Raw genomic sequence first — 26551 nt, 5'->3', positions numbered from 1 at the left:
TAAAATGTACAGGTATCTTTATTGCAGAGAAGATCAAATTCTTTTAAATGTGTACGTCTTTTTATTCTCTGTATACTCTTATTATGTCTTATTGCACCCTCCCCTTTGATATATTTTAGTATGTAACAATTCGCATCTCGTTTCCCTGGTTATTGTGTCGTGATCGTTTGGTTATGATTGGCTTTCTTGCTGCGTCCGTAAACATCATTTACAACAATAGGTCCGTATGAGTCACCATATACATCACACGTCGGTGTCAATTCATGTACCATTCTCCCTTAGAAAATCAAAACGTTTTAAAAACCGTATCGATAAAAAAACAACACCAGCGAGGAAATCGAACTTAAAAATGCAATAGTGTGCTAGATCATGAGAGAGTCTCGCCAATAGAAACCCCAGGAATGAATGGCGCCAATGTCCCGCGCATTGTTCCTGTGCATTCTTGTCCGACGAAAAAGTCGTTACGCGAAGAAAATCGCCATTGTCCCGGCATCGTAACACTGTCATTTGCAGGAAAAGGCGCTTGTGGCCCGAAACGCGTCTGGCCCGACCTCATACGGTCGTGACCCGCATCACCACCTCGCGGTTGGTGGCGGTCCCGAGCCGCGTGTCGCTGGGCCGCAGCTGGCTGAGGATGTGGAGGATGGTGTAGCCGCAGTGGTGGTTGAGGATAGTCCTTAACCTGCGCACTCGCTGGCCCCCCCTGCTGCCGCTGGCCAGGCCGTGTGGGTTGCTGCGTGAGCCGCGGTTGCCTGCCTTACTGCTGGAGCTCAACGGGTCTCCCAAGTCCTTCGACTTCTCATAGTTCAATACTTTCCATTGTTGGTTTACAGCCTGCCATCGCTTGAAGATTCTATACACGGATGAGCCCTCGTGGATTATAAGGCCTGGGAGGAATTAGAGATTAGTGCATGTTACTGATTCATCCATAAGCATGGAAATTCTTCAGTTTGTCTGTGCACTAGGTATCATGAACTAACAACATTTCTATTATGACAACTCTCTGAAGATTTTAGCATGGTAATGGATACGGCAATGTAAATGTATTTGGTCTTGGTGGAACAGATCTGCTACGCTGCTGTTGGTTATTGTTGTTGTTGGTGTAGATTGCTGCTGCTGCTGCTGCAAAGCAAGTACAGGAAGATCTATACAGGTGGAGCTGGGGCGGTAGAGGGTTTCAGAAGAACTCTGAAAGCGCACTGCGAAATGCTGTGAAGTGAATGTTAACCAGCCATTTAAATGTAGAGCAGCAAGCTCATTGGCTGTGTATGCAACATGAACCTATCAGTTGTATAACGCTGTGAATCATCAGTTTGTGTTAAGGAACCATTAGCCTGCGCCATCTAGACTATATATATAGAGAGAGAGAGTTTATATATATACACAGAAAGAGTAAACATTATTGTTTAAAATTAAAACATTAAATATTGAATTTATTTTTATATAAATTTGATTGACAGTATAATGCTATATTTTTTCAATTAACAAGTAACATTTCATGCATTATGAACTTAAATGAAAAATATTAATAGTACATCTAAATTATATATAAACATTGTTTTTAATTTTTAATCTATAAATATATATCTATAAATTTACATATATTGATATAAACATTATTTTGAATAATATAAAAACAAAAAATACATATTTTACTTAATAGTATTATATTACATAAATTAACAGCTCATGAACATAGTATATTTAAAAATTGTGTGTGTGTGTGTGTGTGTGTGTGTGTGTGTGTGTGTGTGTGTGTGTGTGTGTGTGTGTGTGTATTAAAAATTATATATATATATATATATATATATATATACATATATATACACACACATTTATGTTTTGTTCATGTATATAAACCTTGGTTTTTACTAATATTAATTTTTTTTTAACATGATAGTAATATATATATATATATATATATAAGTTAACATCAGTATAATATTATATATTAACATATATTATACATTATACACACACAGGTAATTTTATATACAGTTTAAAACAGTTTTAAAAATTAAAAGATTAAATATTGAATTTATTTTTTATTTAATTTACTTTATTAATTTACTTTATTTAATGATATATTTCATGAATTATGAACATACATGAAAATGTTAATAGTACATCTAAACAGTCATTTTTAATTTTGTAATCTATAAATTTATATATATATATATTTATATATAAACATTTCTAATATATATATATATATATATATATATATATATATATATATATAATTATCTTATACTATAAATATCTTTGTTCATAATACATTTAAAAATGTACAATTGTGTGTATGTGTGTGTATATATAGATATATAAACACACACAAACCATTTATATTTTTATTTATATAAACTTTGCTTTCATTAATATTAAAAATAATTATTTCATTTTCACTTTAATAGTAATATATTAAATAAATTAACATCAGTAACAAAAGAAGCTATTTATATTATTTATTTATAAATTTTATCTTCTGTACTATATTTCGTGAAAACAAATGTAGAAATTTGCATTAACCAAGATCAAAACATGGCTAAAAAGAATCATTTCTTAATTTAGCATAACCAATATATTAATTACTGTTAACAAACCTTTTTTGTAAAGTTCCCATAATTTCCCTAAAACACATTTACACACATCCATTCATATGTATATGCAAATGTATATTAAGGGTATTAAGATTCAAAACTCTCATAGTTTTGCCTATCCACCTTTTTCTTCCCATAATAGTGGGCGCAGCCATTTGTTAATTTTATGGGTATGGCTTCCGGTCTTATCACATCCAGCTATTTTTAGCTGTACGAAACAGCTCATTTGCTGTTTGATATTGCAAATTCCTGTGTCTTACCATATTATTTTAATGTATTATCTTAATTACGAGCACACTGGTTTGTAGTGCAAACAGTTTTACCATTTACAGCACGTTGTTATTCTTCTTGTTATTTCCCTACAGCAGATAATGAACCGGAAGGCTTACTTCTGCGTTAAAGAAAAAGGTGGATAGGAAATCAAAGAGAGATCCAGTTTGTTTTGCTTCTCACCTATGCACACAATGTCCATGAAGCCGTACATGCCGTAGCAGATCTGGAAGAGCAGGTCCTGGCGCTGCCACTTGGCAGACGGGCTGAGAGAAGACCACACCAGCCACGAGATACTGGCGATGAGGAAGAGTGAGCCCAGGATAATGGCGGCGATCTGCACCTTCTCAATCACCGTCAGAGAAATCGCCTGCCACTGATACACACAGCATTAAAAAACACCATGAGATGGCATCTTCTTGCTTTGCTAGTAGGAGCCTATAAATAGACATGCTAGCCAGTGCTTCGCCCTGACCCAGATACTTCACAGTTTGAGGCTGACACTTTACCTGCAGCGGGTTCTTGGTGCTGATGGCCAGGACTTGATACTTGAAGTAGCAGAGCTCACAGCTCCAGGAGCCTCTCTCGCTGATCCAGCGAATCAGACAGGGCTGGTGGGTGCAGCGCACAGATCCGTCGCAGCGGCATGGGCTCAACAGCTCCCCCTATGGGCAAGGGAAAATTAAATCTAATGACCAACACATCAAGAATCAAAAATGCAGGCGATTTACTCTCTTTTCTTTTATGCTAAAAATCATTAGAATATTAAGTAAAGATCATGTTCCATGAAGATATTTTGTAAATTTCCCACCATAAATATATCAAAACGTAATTTTTGATTAGTAATATGCATTGCTAAGAACTTCATTCGGACATCTTAAAAGGCGATTTTCTCAATTTTCAAATAGTTGTATTTCGACCAAATATTGTCCTATTCTAACAAAGCATACATCAGTGGAAAGCTTATTTATGTTATTGATGTTCAAACTTCAATTAAAAAAAATGGACCCTTATGACTAATTTTGTGGTCAAGGGTCACATATTACAAATAAAAACATCGCACTCAGTGGCATCAATTATTGGCATCAATGATTTTATGGAACAATAAAATAATAAAAAATAATTCACTTATTCGGCTATGAAATAATTCATTATTACCCTACAATCCATCTGTTTGCAAATCCACATCATTTGAAAAACCACAAAATCAATGTCTGTTAAAAAATAACGTGCACAATACACGGTAGTATATACAATAAGCAGAAGACCATTTCCTAGAAAACCCACATTACGACATGTTTTCACTACAACATCGCTTTCCAAGAGAAAGGAAAAAATGGCAGCCTGAGCGGCTTTAACACGCTGTCTGTCAGAGACCGTGACGTACTTAACACATAACACGCATGAGTTCATCACCCACTGAAACTGACAGGCCATCCTAGCTGTATATGACTTTATACTTTCAGTTCGTCTACAATCTGAGTTATACGTCATCTGCTGGAACGCCACTCTCTCACGAATGCACGTACGACAGAAGCTAGAGATTATGGTTTATAAAATCTTAAATATGGATTTTTTTTTACATAAACGCATTGATTCACTTCAGAAGGTCTTTATTAACCCCCAGAGCCACGTGGAGTACTTTTTATGATGGATGGACGCACTTTATTAGAATTCAAAATCTCAACACCCAGTTACTGCCATTGTAAAGTATAACAGCATTTTAGTGCCACATTTAAAAAAAAAAACTAAGATTATGATATTAAAGTCATAATACCATGAAAATATTGTCGAAATACTACGAGAATAAAGTAGAAATATTTTGAGAATAAAGTTCAAATATTACGAGAATAAAGTCGAAATATTATGAGAAAAAAGTCAAAATACTACGAGAATAAAGTTGAAATATTTCGAGAATAAAGTCTAAATGTTTTGAGAATAAAGTTGAAATACAGTCGTGGCCAAAAGTTTTGAGAATGACACAAATATTAGTTTTCACAAAGTTTGCTGCTCAACTGCTTTTAGATCTTTGTTTCAGTTGTTTCTGTGATGTACTGAAATATAATTACAAGCACTTCATACGTTTCAAAGGCTTTTATCGACAATTACATGACATTTATGCAAAGAGTCAGTATTTGCAGTGTTGGCCCTTCTTTTTCAGGACCTCTGCAATTGGACTGGGCATGCTCTCAATCAACTTCTGGGCCAAATCCTGACTGATAGCAACCCATTCTTTCATAATCACTTCTTGGAGTTTGTCAGAATTAGTGGGTTTTTGTTTGTCCACCCGCCTCTTGAGGATTGACCACAAGTTCTCAATGGGATTAAGATCTGGGGAGTTTCCAGGCCATGGACCCAAAATTTCAACGTTTTGATCCCCGAGCCACTTAGTTTTCACTTTTGCCTTATGAATTGAATTGAATATACTTTATTATGGCACGGTGCTCCATCGTGCTGGAAAATGCATTGTTCTTCACCAAACTGTTGTTGGATTGTTAGAAGAAGTTGCTGTTGGAGGGTGTTTTGGTACCATTCTTTATTCTTGGATGAGAAGCAACCCCACACATGAATGGTCTCAGGATGCTTTACTGTTGGCGTGACACAGGACTGATGGTAGCGCTCACCTTTTCTTCTCCGGACAAGCCTTTTTCCAGACGTCCCAAACAATCGGAAAGAGGCTTCATCGGAGAATATGACTTTGCCCCAGTCCTCAGCAGTCCATTCGCCATACTTTTTGCAGAAGTTCAAGCTGTCCCTGATGTTTTTTTTGGAGAGAAGTGGCTTCTTTGCTGCCCTTCTTGACACCAGGCCATCTTCCAAAAGTCTTGGCCTCACTGTGCGTGCAGATGCGCTCACACCTGCCTGCTGCCATTCCTGAGCAAGCTCTGCACTGGTGGCACTCCGATCCCGCAGCTGAATCCTCTTTAGGAGACAATCCTGGCGCTTGCTGGACTTTCTTGGACACCCTGAAGCCTTCTTAACAATGCAGTGGAAAGTTTTTTTCGGGATTAAGTTAATCTTCATGGCAAAGAAGGACTATGCAATTCATCTGATCACTCTTCATAACATTCTGGAGTATATGCAAATTGCTATTATAAAAACTTAAGCAGCAACTTTTCCAATTTCCAATATTTATGTAATTCTCAAAACTTTTGGCCACGACTGTACTACGAGAATAAAATAGAAATATTTAGAGAATAAAGTCCAAATATTACAAGAATAAAGTCGAAATATTATGAATAAAGTCAAAATATTATGAGAATAAAGTCTAAATGTTGAGAATAAAGTTGAAATATTTTGAGAAAAAGTCGAAATATTAGCCGAATAAAGTTGAAATATTTAGATTTTATTCTCAAAATATTCTCTTTATTCTCATAGTATTTCACCTTTATTTTCATAGTATTTCGACTTTATTCTTGAAACACTTCGACTTTATAATTGAAACATTTTGACTTTATTCTCTAAACATTTCGACAAAAGTCAAGTCTTTATTCTTGTAATGTTTCGACTATTCTCATCTATTTAACTTTATTTTCGAAATATTTTGAGAATAAAGTCAAAATATTTTGAGAAAAAGTCTAAATATTTTGATAATAAAGTTGAAATGTTTCGAGAATAAAGTCGAAAAACTATAAGAATAAAGTCGAAATATTTTGAGAAAAAGTCAAAATATGAGAATAAAGTTGAAATATTTTGTGATTTAAAGTCGAAAGGTTTTGAGAAAAAGACTATTCTTATAATTTCAACTTTATTTTCGAAATATTTCGACTTTAATTCTCATAATTTTTACTTTATTCTCGAAACAGTAAAGTCGAAATATTATGAGAATAAAGTAGAAATATTTCGAGAATAAAGTCGAAAAACTATAAGAATAAAGTCAAAATATTTTGAGAAAAAGTCGAAATATTATGAGAATAAAGTAGAAATATTTTGAGAAAAAGTCTAAATATTATGAGAATAAAGTAGAAATATTTCGAGAATAAAGTCGAAATGTTTAGAGAATAAAGTCAGAATACTATAAGATTAAAGTTGAAATATTTTGAGAAAAAGTTGACATATTACGAGAATAAAGTTGAAATATTTCAAGCATAAAGTCGAAATGTTTTGAGAATAAAGTCGAAATATTTCAAGCATAAAGTCGAAATATTTCGAGAATAAAGTCGAAATATTTTGAGAAAGTCGAAATATTAAAAAAGTCAAAGTCAAAAAAGTCAAAATATTGCGAGAATAGAGTAGAAATATTTTGAACATAAAGTCCAAATATTTTGAGAATAAAGTCGAAACATTTTGAGAAAAAGACTATTCTCATAATTTCAACTTTATTTTTGAAATATTTCGACTTTCTTCGCGTAATTTCGACTTTATTCTCAAAATATGACTTTAATCTTGTAATCTTAATGTTTTGTATTTTTTAACATGGCACTAAAAGCTGTCGTAATAAAGCTAGGAAGAGCCAGGACATTTTTTTATATAGCTCCAATTGTATTCGTCTTAAAAAAGAAGAACGTCATAAACATCTAGGATGGCTTGAGGGCGAGTAAATAATGGAGTAATTTTAATTTCTAGGAGAACTATCCCTTTAAAGCAATTACTAAAGTTCAGAATCAGAATCAGAATGAGCTTTATTGCCAGGTATGTTTACACATACTAGGAGTTTGTTTTAGTGACAGAAGCTCCACAGCGCTACAGAATGACAGTGACATGACAACACAGATTATAAAAAGAACAATATACAAGTATACAAGACAGACAATGTGCAAAAATAGCAGACACAATATACAAAAATATTCAATTTACTATGTACGGGTATATTAGGTGCAATATTTATTAACCATGCCGTTTCTATTTAATTTCCTTCAGTGCAACCTAACAGATGTTGGTTCCGGAGTCTCATTTAATCATGTGAACATCCAGTGGGATCACAGCACATCTGCTGAAAGCCTCGATGGGCATCACAATCCTGTGACATCTGTTGTCATCTAGTGCAACCGCAGGGCCCTGGGTAAGAACACACACACCTCAATATCCCTTCATGACCGGACGCTTGCACACACGCTGTGTTGTGGTCCAGTTGATTTACGTAAATGAGATATTACTCATGAACCCATCGGCCGTTACAAACGCTAAATCGATCAGGGACACAGTGAGCTTCATGCGGCTGCTGACGTGAGCTTTGGACTCCAGACTTATGAGCGTGTGTAGAGGCACTGGAGGATCTGAAGAGTATGCAGTTAAAAGACGGGTGAATTATTCTGGCCTCTGCTGCTCCAGACATTCAATCAATACACACCTCTCAAAGTCCTGCAGCTCTGCAGGTACAACACTGGCTCTCTGGGAGAATTGTCGGGAAAACGCTTTTGAAAAATTTCACTGGAACAGAATTGGCTCTTGCATTCTGTGCAGTTGCTAGGCTGTCAACAAAAGAGAAGCTTTAATGGCTCCCTTTGGTTTTTCGCCAAAGTAAAAGCTCAATGGTTTCACTTGTGAAAATTAATTAAAGGGATAGTGCACCCAAAAATGAACATTCTGTCATCTTTTACTCATCCTCATGTTATTCCAAATCTGTATGAATTTGTATCTTCAGCTGAACACAAAAGATGTTTTGAAGAATGAAATTAAATTGTTTTATTCCATGGAATGTCTGGATACTGGATTCTGATTGGCTGGCAGGTGTGCAGTAAAACCGTTTAATGCACAGGTAGTTCCAAGTCAGTTTAATCACCGTTCTATATTAATGCGCTGCTTTAATTGATGCACGCAAAAGCACAGAGAGAGAGAGAGAGAGAGAGAGAGAGAGAGAGAGAGAGAGAGAGGTCAGAGATCGCATTGTGCTGCGCACATACATAAACTTCTTGTCAGCGTTTGCCTGCGATCCTTATTAAAATATCCTAGATACTAGATCGCTACATTATATTCCTCAGCAACGGGGTAGTAAAGCTGCTGTTTTTGAATGAATCGTTGTTTGTAGAGAGAGACGCACAGGATGCAGGCAGGTAACGTTACGCACACACACAACTGTCATCTCTCTTGCCTTCACACTCTCTCTTGGTCGATCGATAATCTACTGAAGTAAATGCTAAATTTCATTCAAATAAATGTGATTTTACCGGACTATTTAATCTCTGAGTTTGATTTGAAGCGGCCAGAATGCTAGAGCTGCGTGTCATAACTGACGAAAATAACCGTCTTTTCTATCCATTCAGTCAAATTTTGCGTTGCAAATATCAATCCTAGTTTTAATTTGTCTATAACCATGGAATAAGCGGGATAATCAACGGCTTGCCGTGCGTTAAAGGATTTAAAATGCACTTCGCGGAGGCAACCACCCTCCGCTTCGCGTCGGGCGGTTATTAGCCTCCACGTCGTGCATTTAAAATCCTTTAACGCACGGCAAACCGTTGATTATCCCTTACTTAAAGAATGTGGGCAATCAAAAGTCCCATATGACAACATTTTTATTTTAGGTGAACTATCCCTTTAAGACAGCCATAAATATTAGTATTTAATTATACCATTGTTTTAAAATTATTATTATTTATTATTATTATTATTCTATAAGTACTGTTTCATAACTTTTTTATTTTACAGTAAAATATTACAATATTATTACTTATCATTTACATTGTTTACTAGTTTATTTAATACTACTGCTACTAGTAATAATAATTATTATTATTATATTTTTTATAAATATTATTTCATAAAATTGTATTTTTATTTTTAAGTAAAATATTACAAAAGTATTACTTGTCATTTACATTGTTTAATATTGTATTTAATACTACTAATTAATATTATTACTATTATTTTTTTTGTACATACTATTTCATAAAAAAAAATATTTTACAGTAAAATATTACAATAGTTTTACTTTTATTGTTTACTATTTCATTTATTACTACTACTACTACTGATTATCATTAATATTATTATATTTTTTATAAATACTATTTCATAAAATTTAATTTTTATTTTAAAGTAAAATATTACAAAAGTATTACTTGTTATTTACATTGTTTAATTTTTTAAATACTACTAATTAATATTATTATATATTTTTAATAATTACTATTTCATAAAAAAATAATTTACTGTAAAATATTACAATAGTATTACTTATCATTTACATTTTTAAATACTTTATTCAATACTACTACTAATTATTATTATTAGTATAATTTTTTACAAATGCTATTTCATAAAATTGTATTTTTTATTTTACAGTAAAATATTACGATAGTATTATTTATCATTAAAATAGTTTTACATTATTTCACTTACTACTACTACTACTAATAATAACTACAACAATAATAATAATTATTATTATTTTTTTATAAACAATATTTAATAATTTTTTTTATTTTACAGTAAAATATAATGATAGTTTTACATTTACATCATCATTTACATTGTTTATTTTAATAAATACTAAACTACTATTATTTATTATTTTTGTTATTATTATTAAGATTTTAATAAATATTATTTCATAAAAAAATATTTTACAGTAAAATACTACTTAATAATACTAATAGTATTACTTATAATTTACATTGTTTAATATTTTAATATTTCCACTACTACTACTAAGTATTATTATTATTATTATTATTATTATTATTATTATTATTATTATTATATTCTTTTTTAAATACTATTTCATAAAATATTATTTTTATTTTACAGTAAAATATTACAATAGTATTACTTATCGTTTACATTATTTATTTTATTTAATACTACAACTAAATGTTATTATTATTACTACTATTATATTTTTATAAATACAATTTCATAAAATTGTATTTTTTATTTTTACAGTATAATATTACAATAGTATTACTTATCATTTACATTGTTTAATACTTTATTTTTATACTACTACTAATTATTATTACTATTATTTTTCACAAATGCTATTTCATAAAATTATTTTTTTTACAGTAAAATATTACAATAGTATTCCTTATCATTTACATAGTTTAATATTTTAATATTTCCACTAGTACTAATTAGTATTATTATTACTATATTCTTTTATAAATACTATTTCATAAAATTTCGGAAAATATTATAATAGTATTACTTATCATTTACATTACTCATTATTTTATTTAATACTACAATTATTATTACTACTATTATATTTTTATAAATGCAATTTCATAAAATTGTATTTTTTATTTTGCAGTAAAATACTTCAATAGTATTACTTATTTACATTCTTTAATGTTTTAATATCACTACTACTAATTATTATTATTAATATTATTATTATGTTTTTTATAAATGCTATTTTAAAAAATATATTTTTTTATTTTACAGTAAAATGTTACAGTAGTATTACTCATCATTTACATTATTTAATGTTTTATTTAATACTACTACTAACTTTTATTTATTTTTCTCTAATAAAAATAAATTGCAGATCTTTTCCCCAAAATCTTCTCCAAATATTTTACTTAGTTTAATGTTCATTTAACAACAGCAAAAAAAAGAAAAAAAGACAATAATAATAATTATAAATACATAAATAAATATTAGTAGTAGTAGTAATTGAAACGTTTTAAACAAAATAAAATAATTATAACTATATATAGTATGTAATTATTATATACAATTTATGATTTCATTATGTCATTGTATGTAATTATTATATATCATTTTGTCATGTCATTATAATCACAAAACTAATCACAAATTATGTAGTCTTATAAACAAGCACAAAAAACAGAGCTTAAAAATAAATTAAATCACAATAAAAAAAACAGTTACATTTTTTATTTTGTTTAATATATAATAAAACTGATATCAACAAATATTACTGTTGTTGTTATTATAGTAGAAGTAGTTGAAATATTAAACTAAAATAATAAATACTATTGTACTGCAGCCTTAAAACACACATACACACACACACACACACACACACACACACACACACACACACACAATTGTTGCAGGCCAAACTAATGAGTTACTATTTAAGACTGTTTAATACTAAGGTTAGAGGTTTATTCCAATCCTTAACCCTAAGTTTGAGCCTGCACCGCTAATAACACAGCCTCCACCACAACAACTGACAGTGAGTGTGCTAGATATATTTAGTGAGAACCCATGAATCAACTAACATTACAGATGCAATGGCAGCATTTCCAGAGCTGCCAAGAGAACATGCAAAAGATAGAAAGTGAATAACAAGTGGAGTATGAAGAACAGGATGTCCAACTGAGGGGCAGAGATACAGGACTGGGAGATTGATGTAATCTTTAGAGAAAGACTGCAAACAAAAGAAACACTCAACGCCTTCTCAAGTTCTCAGGTACTGCGGCATAAAAGAAGAGAAAAGAGGAAAGCAATCTGCGGTCATTAATTGCATCGATTCGTTAACAGCGTGTCTAAATGCAGTTTTGAGATGTGACTAGAATGAGAACCGCTTTAAGCTTAATAATCACTATTGATTCAGAGGAGAAACACAGATTTATAATGTGTTCATCTCAGTTTGTCTGATAAACACCGAAACAGGCCAGTTAAGAGACTTTTACTAGGCACTACTGGGCAGTTCAGCATGCGGGATCCAAAAGTTCACAATTAAAATCTGGGATGTTTTTAAGTTTATTAAAATCTAATTATCACTTATTATAAATAAATAATAAAATAATAAATAATAAAATGGCATTAAACAATACATCACATTAAATAAATCAAATATTAAATAATAATTCAAATAAATTATTAATTATTATAAATCAATTAAAATGTACATAATTTTAATTAATTAAAAAATTAAATGTAAATTAAATTAAAATGTAATAAAATAATTAATCTGATGTTTAATTATATACATTTTATTATTTATTAATTTAAAAAAACAAATGTATGATTTATAATTTTATAAGATATATAATTTTAACATATTATAATAATAAAAAAATCTGGGATTTTTTATTAAAATCACAGAATTTATTAAAATGATCATAAATCAATTAAAATGCATATGATTTAAATGAATTAATTTAATTTTAATTTATTTGATTTAAATGAATGCATTTAATTATTATATATAATTTTAATGTCATTATAATCATAAAAACTTTGGGCCAAATTATGCAGCCTTATAAACAAGCACAAAAAACTGAAGCTTAATAAATAATTAAACAAAAGATTTAAATTTAAATTAAAATGTAATTAAATAATACATATTATGAAATAAATAAATACAATTAATAAAACATTCTAATAAAATATTAACAAGAGGAACTGTTTCACCTTAATATTCACTATTGATTCTAAGAAGAAACAGATTTTTAATAAACATATATTTACAATAAATAAATAAATACCAAACAAAAAAAACCACAGAAATAGGATTAAAATGTATGGGATGTCTTTAATTATTATAAATCAATTGAAATGTATATAATTTTAATTAATAAAAAAAAAAAATGAAATAATGAATAATATAATAATAATAAACATTAAATATTTATTTAAATAATAATAAGAAGAACTATTTTTACCTTAATAATCATTATTGATTCTCAGGAGAAACATTTAAAGTGAACACATTTTTTTCAATTTCAATGTTTTCAATTATTTTAAATCAATTAAAATGTATATAATTTAAATTAAAATGTAATGAAATAATTAATCATATGATATAAATAAACATTAAATATTTATTAACTTCAATAATAATAATAGGAACTGGTTTACCTTAATATTCACTATTGATTTTGAGAAGAAACACTGATTTAATTTTTTTTTTTAATTTAAATGTAATGAAATAATAAATAATATCATGTAAATAAACATTAAATATTCATTGATTTAAATAATAATAAAAGAAACTGGTTTACCTTAATAATCAGTATTGATTCTAATGAGAAACAGATTTATAATGAACACATTCTAATAAATAAATAAACACAATTTTGGTTGTCTTTAATTATTAATAATCAATTAAACTGTATTTTATTTAAATTAATTAACACATTAAATTTTAATTAAATTAAAATGTAATTAAATAATAATTAATATGATATAAATAAGCACTAAATATTTATTAATTTAAATAATAATAAGAGGAACTGTTTTACCTTAATATTCACTATTGATTCTGATAAGAATCACTGATTTATAATCAACATATAATAATTTAAAAAAAGAAGGGGAAAAACACATATGGGATGTCTTTAAATATTACAAATCAATTAAAAAGTACAAATTAAAAAGTAATGAAATTATGAATTAATTTTCATTCATTTAAATAATATTAAGAGGAACAGTTTTTACCTTAATATTGATTCTGTAAGAAACAGATATAAAATGAACACATTTTAATTACAAACAAAAACAACAACAAAACATAAAAATATATATTTATATGGGATGTCATTTATTATTATAAATTAAAATTTCTTTAATTTAAATTAACTGAAAAATCTTAAATTGAAATTAAAATGTAATGAAACACTAAAAAATCTGATGTAAATAAACATTAAATATGAATTAATTTAAATAATAATAAGAGGAACTGCTTTTTTACTATAATAATTACTTTCGATTCTGAGGAGAAACACAGATTTATAATTTGATAATATGATTTATTTGATAAACACAGAAACATGCCAGTAAACTAAAAAAATATATATAATTAAAAAATCAATAAATCTAAAAGTCCAAAATGAAAATCTATTTTTTTAAATTAATTAAAATGTAATTATAATAAATCAATAAAAATTTATTCAATTTAATTGAATAATAAAATATATTAAATATTAATTCATTTTAATAACAATAAGAAAATCAATAATAATAATAGTTATAATCTTACTCAAATAAATTAATACATTTTATTCTGCAAACAAATAGAAAGTTTTAGCATTTTTGACATTATAAAACTAAGAAAAGTTATTGAATAAGAATTATTTAAGATTCTGTACAATTTCTAGGTCACTAGTCACTATAACATTTCTTTTGTAACATTGTTCTTTGTAACCCCTTTATACAAAAGGATTTTCTTGGATTTTCTTTGGAAGATCTCAAATCATACAAGGAGACAAGCTACGATTTAGACCAGATTAGCTTGAGTGTTGCTGTCATTTAAAGTCTGTACTGAGCCGTTTGCAGAATATTAAAGAACATAAAAGACACATTACCACCTTTGAACCGCACTGTACTTGTCCTGTACGTTTCCCGCCAAGTTCTCCAGTACAGTTGACATCACGAGCCTGTCCAATCTGATCAATGTGAGCGTTACGATAAGTGGACCTGCATGAGTCATACTGTGCTTTAAAGTACAGCCTGTCCTCCTCTTGTTGTTTCAGAGTATTTTTGCGTTACCCGAGATCCAAGGCCAGATTTTGTTCAGCCTAAAATCAAACATCAGTAACAGAAGCTCTCTGCATCTCTACATCTGCAATTAGCACTCGAGTCATTCTCTGCACACAGTAATCATTGACAAAAAGCGTCGTTCTGTGTGTGAAAAGAGACGCCGGCATCATGGCAGATCACCGCCTTGGCGCTAAAGCGAAATATTTCAAAAAAACCTCTCGGCTTAATCTGATTAGAGCTCGTATCCAGAACAAGCCCATCAAAACAAATCAGTTTTACATGTTCCATAAGCCCTGACAGATCAGAAAGCTGACTAATGTGGACTGATATCCCATCTCCCCCTTCAGCACGCCCAATCATATTTAAAGCAACGAGGACTATCATTCTTTGCATTGTCATTTATCCATAAACTGTAGCTTTAAAATGTAAGTCAGTCAGCTGAACCGTAAATGTTGACTAGTCACTCTGGATGACAAGCAACTAAACAGCAGAATTATTATAATTAATTGAAATCTAAATTCAATTCGATTTAATTTGAGTTACTAGGTTTTTTTTTTAAGGCGAGACACTGCAGGTGAATAGGGTAAAAAAACAACAAGAAATAGTTATCGCCTTACTTACCCAGTGAATTGATTATATTGATAATTGCAGATATGTTTTGTATTACACGTTTTCTAAAATGTTAGGTTTGAATATGCAAATGAGCCATTATTTGATGAAATATGCACTAATTTGCATACATTTCTAGTACAATAATCAAAACACTGAATGAAGTCAGTTTCAAAATTCTTGTTTATTTATTTTTTTACATATTAGAGTCAAATGTTTTTACAGAGTGGCTTTTGGGTATCTCATTTTGTCACTCCATAATTCTGAAAAAACTTAGAACAGACAGAAAACAATGTTTTTTTTTTGTTTTTAACATTTTTGGGGGAATAAAATGTTGTATAAAATCAAGCAAACTATATATGAACAAATCCCTCTGTAAAAAACCTTCAGGATATAGACAGGAGTAAAAATGTTTGGTGTGCGTAAGTGCTACTGAAGTGGAGATTTATGGCTCAGTGTAGAAGAAAAAAAACTCATTTTGAGAAAACGGCCTTTAAAGGAACACTCCACTTTTTTTGGAAATAGGCTCATTCTCCAACTCCTCCCGAGTTAATAAGTTGAGTTTTACCGTTTTGAAATCCATTCAGCCGTTCTCCTGTTCTGGCGATATCACTTTTAGCATAGCTTAGCATAGATCATTGAATCCTATTAGACCAATAGCATCGCGTTCAAAAATGACCAACGAGTTTCCATATTTGTCCTATTTAAAACTGGACTCTTCTGTAGTTATATCGTGTACTAAGACCGGTGGAAATGCAAAGCTTCAATTTTCTAGGCTGATAAGATTAGGAACTACACTCCCATTCCGGCGTAATAGTCAAGGAAGTTTGCTGCCGTAATATGGCTGAAGCAGGAGCAGTAATATCACACAGCACATGTGCAAATGCTAAACTAGCTGGGAACTAATTTCTGATAATACTCCGCCTGCTTCGGCCATATTACGGCAGAAAACTTCCTTGACTATTACGCCAGAATGAAAGTGTAGTTCCTAATCTTATCAGCCTAGAAACTCGCAGCTTTGCATTTCCACCGGTCTTAGTACACGATATAACTACAGAAGAGTCAAGTTTTAAATACAACAAATATGGAAACTCGTTGGTCATTTTTGAACGCGATGCTATTGGTCTAATAGGATTCAATGATCTATGCTAAGCTATGCTAAAAGTGATATCGCCAGAACAGGAGAACGGCTGAATGGATTTCAAAACGGTAAAAATCAACTTATTAACTCGGGGGGAGTTGGAAAATGAGCCTATTTCCAAAAAAAGTGGAGTGTTCCTTTAAAAGTATGGATTGTAATTGAAATCTATTGACACAAATAGATAAAGTGCTATAAAAGAAACACTTCACAGTGTCTTTTGTGTGTTTTATTTCGACTAGTCTGAAAAACACCAAAAAAGCCCAAAATCTCAAACTTGACAGGTTTTTGCCAGCAGTGTCTCCCCTTAAATCCTCGACTGCAATGTGCCTGTGCCGAATAACCGACAAAATACCAGAAGTGGCGCATTACACGGCTTCAAAATTTATTTGAAACACATTATTTCCAAGGCTGTATGATATATTAAACTATATAATACTATTTTGAATTCACAAACGGCACGATTCAATTAAATAAATATATAATACATTTGCTTTATTTAAGTGCATGTAGGTTACGTAAAGTTACGAGCAGCTCCGTTCACACAATATCATGAACTGTTATCATATACATGTGTTGAGAGTCTCAAACTTCATCTCTGCCTATTGCTGTGAGTTCTGATTTATTATAACGTTCATCTGGAAACACAATGTGCTCCATTTCGTCATTTTTGTAAGGTAAATTGTTTATAAAACTACGCAAACACAAGAGAATACATTAGAATTTTTTTCAATATGCTAACTGTTCGTCGCAATTTCAAAATAATAGTTTGAACCCTCATCTTGAATTCATACTTTGTGATGTTCATATATTCAAGAAATTACAGTGGCTGTAGCACTGATGGCAGATGGACTATTTTGATGACGTCTTTCATACTTTTCTGGGCCTTGAAAGTGTTATTTACTTGGCAGTCAATGGGACAGTCAAAAAACTCTCGGGTTTCATCTAAAATATCTTAAATTGGTTAAACACCACATGGGGGTGAATAATTAATGACAAAATTTTCATTTTGGGGTGGAGTAACCCTTTAAGTTTTTTTCAGTAAAATCATTTATTTGAATGAATTATTGCCTCATTGCTATTATATATGTATTTTAAGTCATTTCAAAGGCTGTTGTTCGCATATTACCACAAAAAAAATAAAGTATAATTATCTGATTACTATTATATATGTATTTTAAGTAATTTTAAAGGCTATTTTTCACTTATTACCACAAGAAATAAATGATAATTATCCGATTAATCGATTAATCGGCAGAATAATCAGCCAATTACATGATATGCCAAAATAATCATAAGTGACAGCTCTAACTAAACCATACCTTTTTGTTACTTAAAAATAAAATAAAATATAAAAACCCTTAAACTTATTTTATTTCAGCAAGTCGATGTACTAAAATAACTAAAACTAAAATAATTATATGGACATATTTTTAAAATAATAATAACGAAAAAATACAAAAAAACATCAAAATGACAATTTTTTTTAAATAACACTTAATTTAAACTAAAATCATACATTATTGTTACTTAATAATAAAATAAAGTATAAAAACCCTAAACCTATTTTATTTTAGCAAGTTGATGTACTAAAATAACTAAAACTAAAATAATTGTATGGACAAATTACTAAAACTTTAACTAAAATGTAATTAAAACGGTAACATTTTACGATAAGGTTCATTAGTTACACATGAACTAACCATGAGCAATACATTTGTTACTGTATTTACTAATCATCATTAACGTTAGTTAACAAAAATACAGTTGTTCATTGTTTGTTCATGTTAGCTCACACTGCATTAACTAATGTTAACAAGATTTTAATGATGTATTAGTAAATGTTGAAATTAACATTAACAAAGATTAATAGATGCTGTGTAAGTGCAGTTCATTATTAGTTCATGTTTACTAATGTGGTTAACTAATGTTAACTATAGAACCTTATTGTAAAGTGTTACCCAGCAAGTTGATGTACTAAAATAACTTAAATTAAAATAATTATAATGACATATTGACACTAATAAAAATTACAAATACTTAACAAAATTATTAAAACATTAACTCAAATTCAAAATATTTACAAAAACTATAGTGTCTTGATTGTAAAACACTGCTAAATAGGTGTGACATCAAAATGATTATATTCTAAATATTCATAAAAAAAAATATTTGTTTAATGAAAGATTTTGAGACTCTCCCAAACAGAATCAGGCAGTGGTAAAACATCTATAATAATATAATGAAATATTTGAGTTTTTATTTTATTTTTTTTATTTTTTTGAGTGTTAGAATACAGCTACTTATACTGTAAATGGCCAGTTGGCCACCAATGGGGAAATGTTTGTTTTTTAAATCAATAATTATTTTAATTACTCTAAATTATTGTTTTTATTCTAAATTATGTTTTTTTGCAGTCCAATGTGCCTCGAATGATCTCCGTTTATGGTTTGCATAAAATCATACAGGATTGAAATGACATGAGCATAAGTAAATTATAATTTTGGGTGAATTATCTCTTTAATTCTGCTAAACGGTGTTTATGACGTCCACCGGCGGGGGCTAATGACTCTTTGATCTAACGAGGTTAATTCTTGAAATTCTGATTCAATTGTATGTTAATGAAATTAAAGTCAGCTAAACGATATTACAACTGTGAATGACAGATTTTAAAATGCCTGAAAGCAACCTAACGTCTGTTTTTCTTCTGTCTGTGCGGCACTTTCAACAGCTCATTACACCATTTACCTGAGAGGCAGGTTTACACTGAAATGCATCTCGCTTTGAAAATAGACACCGAAGCTGACATAATCAGATGGACTGCCAGATGGATTGTGTTGGTACACCGCTAACATCTTTCCATATTAGCTGATGTCTACGGCTAACTTGCAGCAGACGAGCTTTACAGGTTTCGCACATCTGTTGTTTCTCAGCTTGGCTGCTGACCAAACATCCATCCTGTGTTCCGCCTATACCATACAAATACAAACACGCGCTGATTTAGCCATGAGAATCTGATTATACTAATATAGACGTTCACTTCACTGGATGACGAATCAAGCAGGAGCAGAAAACACAGCTCCTAATCATTTGACCATTAAAAAGTGAACTGTTTTGCCTATTATTGTAATTTTATGCTCTTCCTGAGTCTTTCAGACCATGTGAATCCTGCTCCTGGCCTGCATGAGCACAACAGTCTTTGCATTGCAAATGAATCAGCTTCAGGCTGCCCTGGGCTTTAACATCCGCTAGGATCTATACATTTCCATACAGAACGTCACTGAGACGTCTAGTGCTCATAAAAAAGCAATAGAGAGGTTAATTGGGTGGGCATATTGAACCTGTAAATCGACAGTCTCCAATGGCATACCTGTAAAGCCATCAAAAGAAAAATGCATTGTTAGCCTACATGCTGCCGCTAGTCTTTGTTCCAGATGGCGTGACGGCGAGCTAAGCGTGCCGCCAATACCTGCCAAACAATTTCTGGTCATTTGTGGAAAATTAAGGCTCACTTTGTATGTTTAGCATTTACAGTAAGCAAGCAATGCTACAAAACAATGCATAATGCCTAAACACAATGTGTTACAACTAAACAAAATGTTTATTATGCACATAATTAGACAGTTTATATACATGAATAAATATTATAAACTATTAGACAACAAATACTTAATTATTTTTCTCCTTATAATATAGGATAAATTAGATTATTGTACATTAGAATGTATTACTATTATTATTATTATGCCACAATGCAAGTGTTTTTAAATAAGTGTGAAATAATATTATGAACAATATTTGATAATATTAAAAAAAGTATAATATTATTAATAGCTAGGATTATTGAACATCATGTACTTAGTGCATAATTATTTTTATGCTTTGTTCGTAGTATTATTATTAGTATTAATCATAGTTCAGTGTTCATAAGTCTATTTACTTAAATAAGTACTAAAATATTATTGGGCAACATGCACTTATTGTATAATTCTTCTGTGAAGCTATTTACAATTACACATTGTTGTTCATATTATTAATCACATTTCAATATTCACATAGGTGTAATTCCATAAAGAAGTGTTAAAAATATTATTGAACAAACTGTACTTACTGAAGTTATTCTGTGAGTTTGTGTAATATTAATCATATTTCAGTGTTCATGTATTTCCATAAGTACTAAAAATATTATTGGACAACTTATTACATAATTATTTTGTGAAGCAATTCACAATTACGCATTGTTCATGTTATTTTAATAATTATTATTATTACTCATATTTCAGTGTTCATGTAGGTGTATTTCCATGAGTACTAAAAATATTATTGGGCAAAATGTACTTATTGGATAGTTATTTTGTGGAGCTATTTATAATTACGCATTGTTAATATTATTATTTTATTATTATGATCACATTTCAGTGTTTATGTAAGTGTATTTACATAAATAAGTACTCAAAATATTATTAGTACATAATTATATTGTTAAGCTACTTATTGCATAAATATTTTGTGGTGCTGTTTACAATTACATATTGTTGTTCATAATAATAATACAATTTTGTTATTAATCACATTTCAGTGTTCAAGCGTATTTACATAAATAAGTACTAAAAATATTATTAGTACATAATTATATTGTTAAGCTATTTACAATAATGTATTGTTGTTCAAAGTATTAATAATATTAGTGTTCATGTATGTGTATTTAAATAACTACAGTACTAAAATATTTTTGGACATGTACTCATTGCATAACTATTTTGTGGAGCTGTTTACAATTTGCCATTGTTGTTCAAATTATTAACCATTGAATGTTCACAAAAAATAGCAATGGCAATGAACAACGTGTTCTTTGTGAAGCTGTACATACTGTAGTAATTCACTACAGCAACAATAACATGTGCAACATGGCCACTGCATTGTCCTGTACGTCTAAGATATATATTTAAAAAGGGAAATATGAGCTTTAACCACTAGAAAACCCACACGGGCCTTGTTATTGTGCTAGAAAGCAGAGTTTGGGTACCTGCTCGGGCCCTTGGAAGCAGATTCGACACTGAGGTGTTCTCATGCCGCTGCCCGTGCTGCTGGTGAGGCTGACCGCGTCCAGGCCCGCCTGCAGTTTCGGGTCTTTCTCCTCGAACGCCAGACTCCTGGGCCTGGGGTCGCTCCCGTAGTATTCTTCCTCGTCGTCGCGGCTGGAGCAGTCGACGAAGGGCGGCCATCCGCAGCCGCCCATCCCGAGCCCCCTCATGCTGTTGGATCGTCTGTTCGGCTCTGCGTCACTGTCGGACCGTCTAGAACCGGATCGCATGAAAACCAGCACCTTCAGTTCGTTAAAAAACATGCGGATCCGGTTCTTGAACATGTTTGACTACATGTGTATGTCGTATGGCTGAAGTGAATTTTTTGATTATTTTGTATTAATTTATAAATATGTGAATAGTATTATTGTTGTTGTTTTTATTAGCCTAGTATTACTATTATTGTTGTTTTTATTAGTATTAGTATTATTGTTGTTGTTATTGATCCCGTCAGGCCTATTATTAATATTTTATTGGGCAGAAACGCAGTTGCTACCCTGAAGTCTCAGAGGAAAGTGTCCAAAGCAAAGGTAATTGGTCAGAAAATCTCAGGGCTTGTTATTTTCCCTCTGATGGCATGTATGTGCCTGTTAGGGCCGATGTTGTTTCTCTGTTACAATCATAATAGGGCGCGATCATGACAATAAAAAGCCTACGGTATTGCAAAAAAATGCATTGTTCCAGGTCTAAAGAGATGTAATTTTCATAAACTCCCAGCGATCCAAAGCCTGGACGCGCGGATGAGAGACAAGGAAGATGCAAAATGGCATTTCAGAGCGTCGCTGCCACATAAAGTCATCGTCGGGCGATCCTTCAGCATAAAAACATAATCCAAAAGAGCTGGAAGTTGGATTCGGCCGCAATCCTATAGTTTTGTTTATTGTTCATCAGAGGCATCATGACGAGGCTTTCACATCATTTCCTTGTGCATCTTCCCGTCGACATATTCCAACGCCACCTCCCATCCCGAACGCAGAGCTCAGAACAATCCATTAGGTTGGTGTTTTAAAAACAGCAAAAACGATGGCAGTAGAAGAGCTGGGGGAGAAATGCCAGCATCTTGTCTCCATTTGAAGTTCACCACCATCCCCCTCCCGGCCCGATATGGTTCCTCGCCACGTTCAAAGGAAGATGGAGCTTCGAGAAAGGAAAAATGAAAAGGCACCGTGCGCCGCTTCGCCTATTTTCCTTCTTCTCAGGTTGTGATAGGCAGCCGGAGCGGCTGATGCCGTGGATCCTATTGTGATGGGGATGCTGATGCTGCTCCCCTCTGATTCATCCTCGAAATGGACGTTCTGCCGTGCGCATCAACACACGGCCCTTGTTTCCAAGGCGCGCTCTCGCCCAATCAAAATGATTCATTTACAAACGTCTCGCTGCCGTGCGCGCTCCTGCTCCATTCTCCCGTGGGATATTCCAAGTGTGCTGAATTTTGACGGGCGCCGCTGTCCGAGGTGCTGATCTCTGGTCGTGACGTTGCCCCTACGTGTCAAAGGGACGCGGGAAATATAAATGAGCTTCACGGGTCAGCACCTCTTGAACTCTGCAACACAAAGCAGAAGCATGCGGTTGAAGTAAAGTGTTAACAAATTTACCAAAATAAGAGGGATCATACAAAATGCATGTTGTTTTTTATTTAGCACTGACCTTAATAAGACATGTCGCATAAAAGATGTTTACATATAGTCTACAAGAAAAAAATAGTTACATTTACACAAACACACCATTTAAAAGTTTACACAAGCTTGATTCTTACTGTGTTGTTTTTTTTGCATTTTTTTGTGTATTTGAACCCTTTCCAACGATGACTGTATGATTTGAGATCCATCTTTTCACACTGAGGACAACTCAGGGACTCATATGCAACTATTACAGAAGGTTCAAACGCTCACTGATGCTTCAGAAGGAAAAACGATGCATTAAGAGCCGGGGGTGAAAACTTTTGAACAAAATGAAGATGAGTACATTTTTCTTATTTTGCCTAAATATCATATTTTTTTCATTTAGTACTGCCCTTCAGAAGCCACTTACATGTTTCCCAGAAGACAAAATAAGTTAAATTTACCCTGAACGCAGTGTTTCCTTCTAAAGCATCGGTGAGTGTTTGAACCTTCTGTAATAGTTGCATATGAGTCCTTCAGTTGTCCTCAGTGTGAAAAGATGGATCTCAAATCATACAGTCATTGTTTGAAAGGGTTCAAATACACAAAAATGCTGAAAACCCAAAGAATTTGTGGGACCTGAAGGACTTTTCTTTAGAACAGCGGGCAGTTTAACTGTTTAGAACAAACAAGGGACTCATGAACAACAGTATGAAGAATCAAGTGTATGTAAACTTTTGAATGGGGTCATTTTTAAATACAATTATTATTTTCTCTTGTGGACTATATGTAAACATCTTTTATGTGAAATATCTTATTCAGGTCAGTACTAAATAAAATAACATGCATGCATTTTGTATGATCCCTCTTATTTTGGTAAAACATTTACCATTTTGCAGATTCTGCTAGGTGTATGTAAACTTTTGACTTCAGCTGTATTTGTGAATATTAAACTTGCCTATTAAAAAGTGATAGGGACATGGAAATGTTCTGCCTAACAGGATTGACCCATATAACAACTCATTCATGGCTTTAGCTGATGGGTCAGCACTCTAATGCAGTTTATTGATTGAGATTCTTGTCAATTTCTGCCTTACCAGGGCGGCTCTAAAAATTGATCTTTCACACCCGGCCGTTGCATTTATTGCACGCTGTGTTAAGTAGCTAGGAGCTGGAAGAATGAAGTGACAATTGTTTCTTTCATTACTGCCTAGTTGATGTACTACTGATACTGATACAGATTTACAACTAACTCTAGAAGGGACACTAGCGGTCAAAAGTTTTTGAACTGTAAAAAGTTTTTTAAAGACGTCTCTTCTACTCACCAAGCCTGCATTTGTTTGATCAGAAGTACAGAAAAAACAGTACAATTCTGTAACATTTTTACTATTTAAAATAACTCTATTAGAATATACTTTAAAATGTACTTTATTACTGTAATCAAAGCTACATTTGAAAGCTTACATTACATAGTTTTTAGTGTCACATGATCCTTCATAAATCATTCTAATATGCTGATTTGCTGAAACATTTTCTATTATTATTATCAATCTTTAAAACAGTTAAGTACATTGTTTTCAGAATTCTTTGATGAATAGAAAGATCCAAAGATTGGCATTTATCTGAAATACAAAGCTTTTGTAACATTATACACTATACTATTCAAAAGCTAGGAGTCAGTATCATTTTTGGGAAAGAAATTATAGAAATGAATGCTTTTATTTAGCAAGGATGCTTTAAATTGATCAAAGGTGATTATAAAGACATTTAAAAGGTTATAAAATACTTCTGTTTCAGATCAATTTTGTAATAAAACCTGTACAAATTCTACTCAGCTGTTTTCAACATAATAATAATAAAAAAAATTTTTTTTTTTTTTTGAGCAGCAAATCAGAATGTTAGAATGATTTCTGAAGGATCATGTGACTGGAGTAATGGTGCTAAAATTCAGCTTTGAAATCACAGGAATAAATTACATTTTAAAATATAATCAAATAGAAAACAGTTATTCTAAATAGTAAAAAATATTTCAAAATTTTACCATTTTTGCTGTACATTGGGTCAAAAAAATTAAGGTTTGGTGAGCGGAAGAGACTTCAGAACAGTAAAAATCTTACTGTTCAAAAACTTTTGACTGGCAGTGTACATGGACACCCCTAATGCCATAATGCCACTATATTAAATAACAAAATATATTAAAAAAAGTGGCATTAATGAAAAAAAATCATTAATGGTGGATAATTTTGGCCTCGTTCACTCAAAAACTGAAATGTGTAAGCCTTAGATAAATGAGGCCTATAACCATCAGTTCCAAAAAGAAAAATACAAAACCTGTGCCAATTTAAAGAAAACTGTTAATAAAAATATTGAATCCATTATTTGTTAATAATACAAAATAATGAGAACTTTTCAAGCTATTTTTAGCTGGTTGGTCATTTTTGACAAGGAAAACTGCTACAAATCTGCAGAAAAAAAGGACAAAATATCACTTTTTGGGGGAAATTGTTAGTCCCTGTGTGAGCATAGAAGTTTGTTCACAACATGAGTGTTTAAGCAATAGTTCATCTAAAAATGAATAATTTACTCACCCTTATGTCATCCCAAAGCCGTATGACTTTCTTTCTTCTGTAGAACACAAAATATTTGTTGATGCCACTGTATATAAACACATGCTTACATAACTTTGATCAATCTTTTACTGTTATAATGGACAGTGAGTCAGATCCTAGTTGGCACAAAGCTGTCCTGGTTGTACAGATCAATCTCCAACAAATCATTACATTCATATTGTTGATTTATTGTTATGGCATGACTATGCAGCACAAAGGCAGATAGTGTGTCCGTTCTGCACATCAATAATTGAACTTTGGCAAAGTGAGTGGACCTTCGCACATACATTCTGATACAAAC

The 26551-nt window shown here is 31.4% G+C and overlaps 1 protein-coding gene across 1 annotated transcript; it reads right to left on the bottom strand.

Annotated features, from left to right (window-relative positions):
- marchf9 (membrane-associated ring finger (C3HC4) 9) lies at positions 1-23574 on the bottom strand. Its single transcript, XM_073823452.1, has 4 exons — positions 21983-23574; positions 3380-3535; positions 3054-3246; positions 1-887 (listed from the first exon to the last, which is right to left on the bottom strand). The coding sequence occupies exons 1-4, from the start codon at positions 22322-22324 to the stop codon at positions 553-555; spliced, it is 1026 nt and encodes a 341-aa protein (XP_073679553.1). The 5' UTR covers positions 22325-23574; the 3' UTR covers positions 1-552.
- Between the last annotated feature and the right edge of the window lie 2977 nt (positions 23575-26551).

Source organism: Garra rufa, chromosome 18, assembly GCF_049309525.1.
Source record: "Garra rufa chromosome 18, GarRuf1.0, whole genome shotgun sequence".
In the NCBI taxonomy this organism is placed as follows: domain Eukaryota; kingdom Metazoa; phylum Chordata; class Actinopteri; order Cypriniformes; family Cyprinidae; genus Garra; species Garra rufa.
Note: the sequence above shows the minus strand (reverse complement) of the source record. Positions and strands in the feature narration are given on the sequence as shown.

Coding starts and splice junctions, on each gene's coding strand:
- marchf9 (XM_073823452.1), bottom strand. CDS start 22,324: ATGTTCAAGAACCGGATCCGCATGTTTTTTAACGAACTGAAGGTGCTG. Junction 3,536..21,982: donor GCTTCCAAGGGCCCGAGCAG/GTACCCAAACTC, acceptor CCTTGCCCATAG/GGGGAGCTGTTGAGCCCATG. Junction 888..3,053: donor CATGGACATTGTGTGCATAG/GTGAGAAGCAAA, acceptor AATTCCTCCCAG/GCCTTATAATCCACGAGGGC.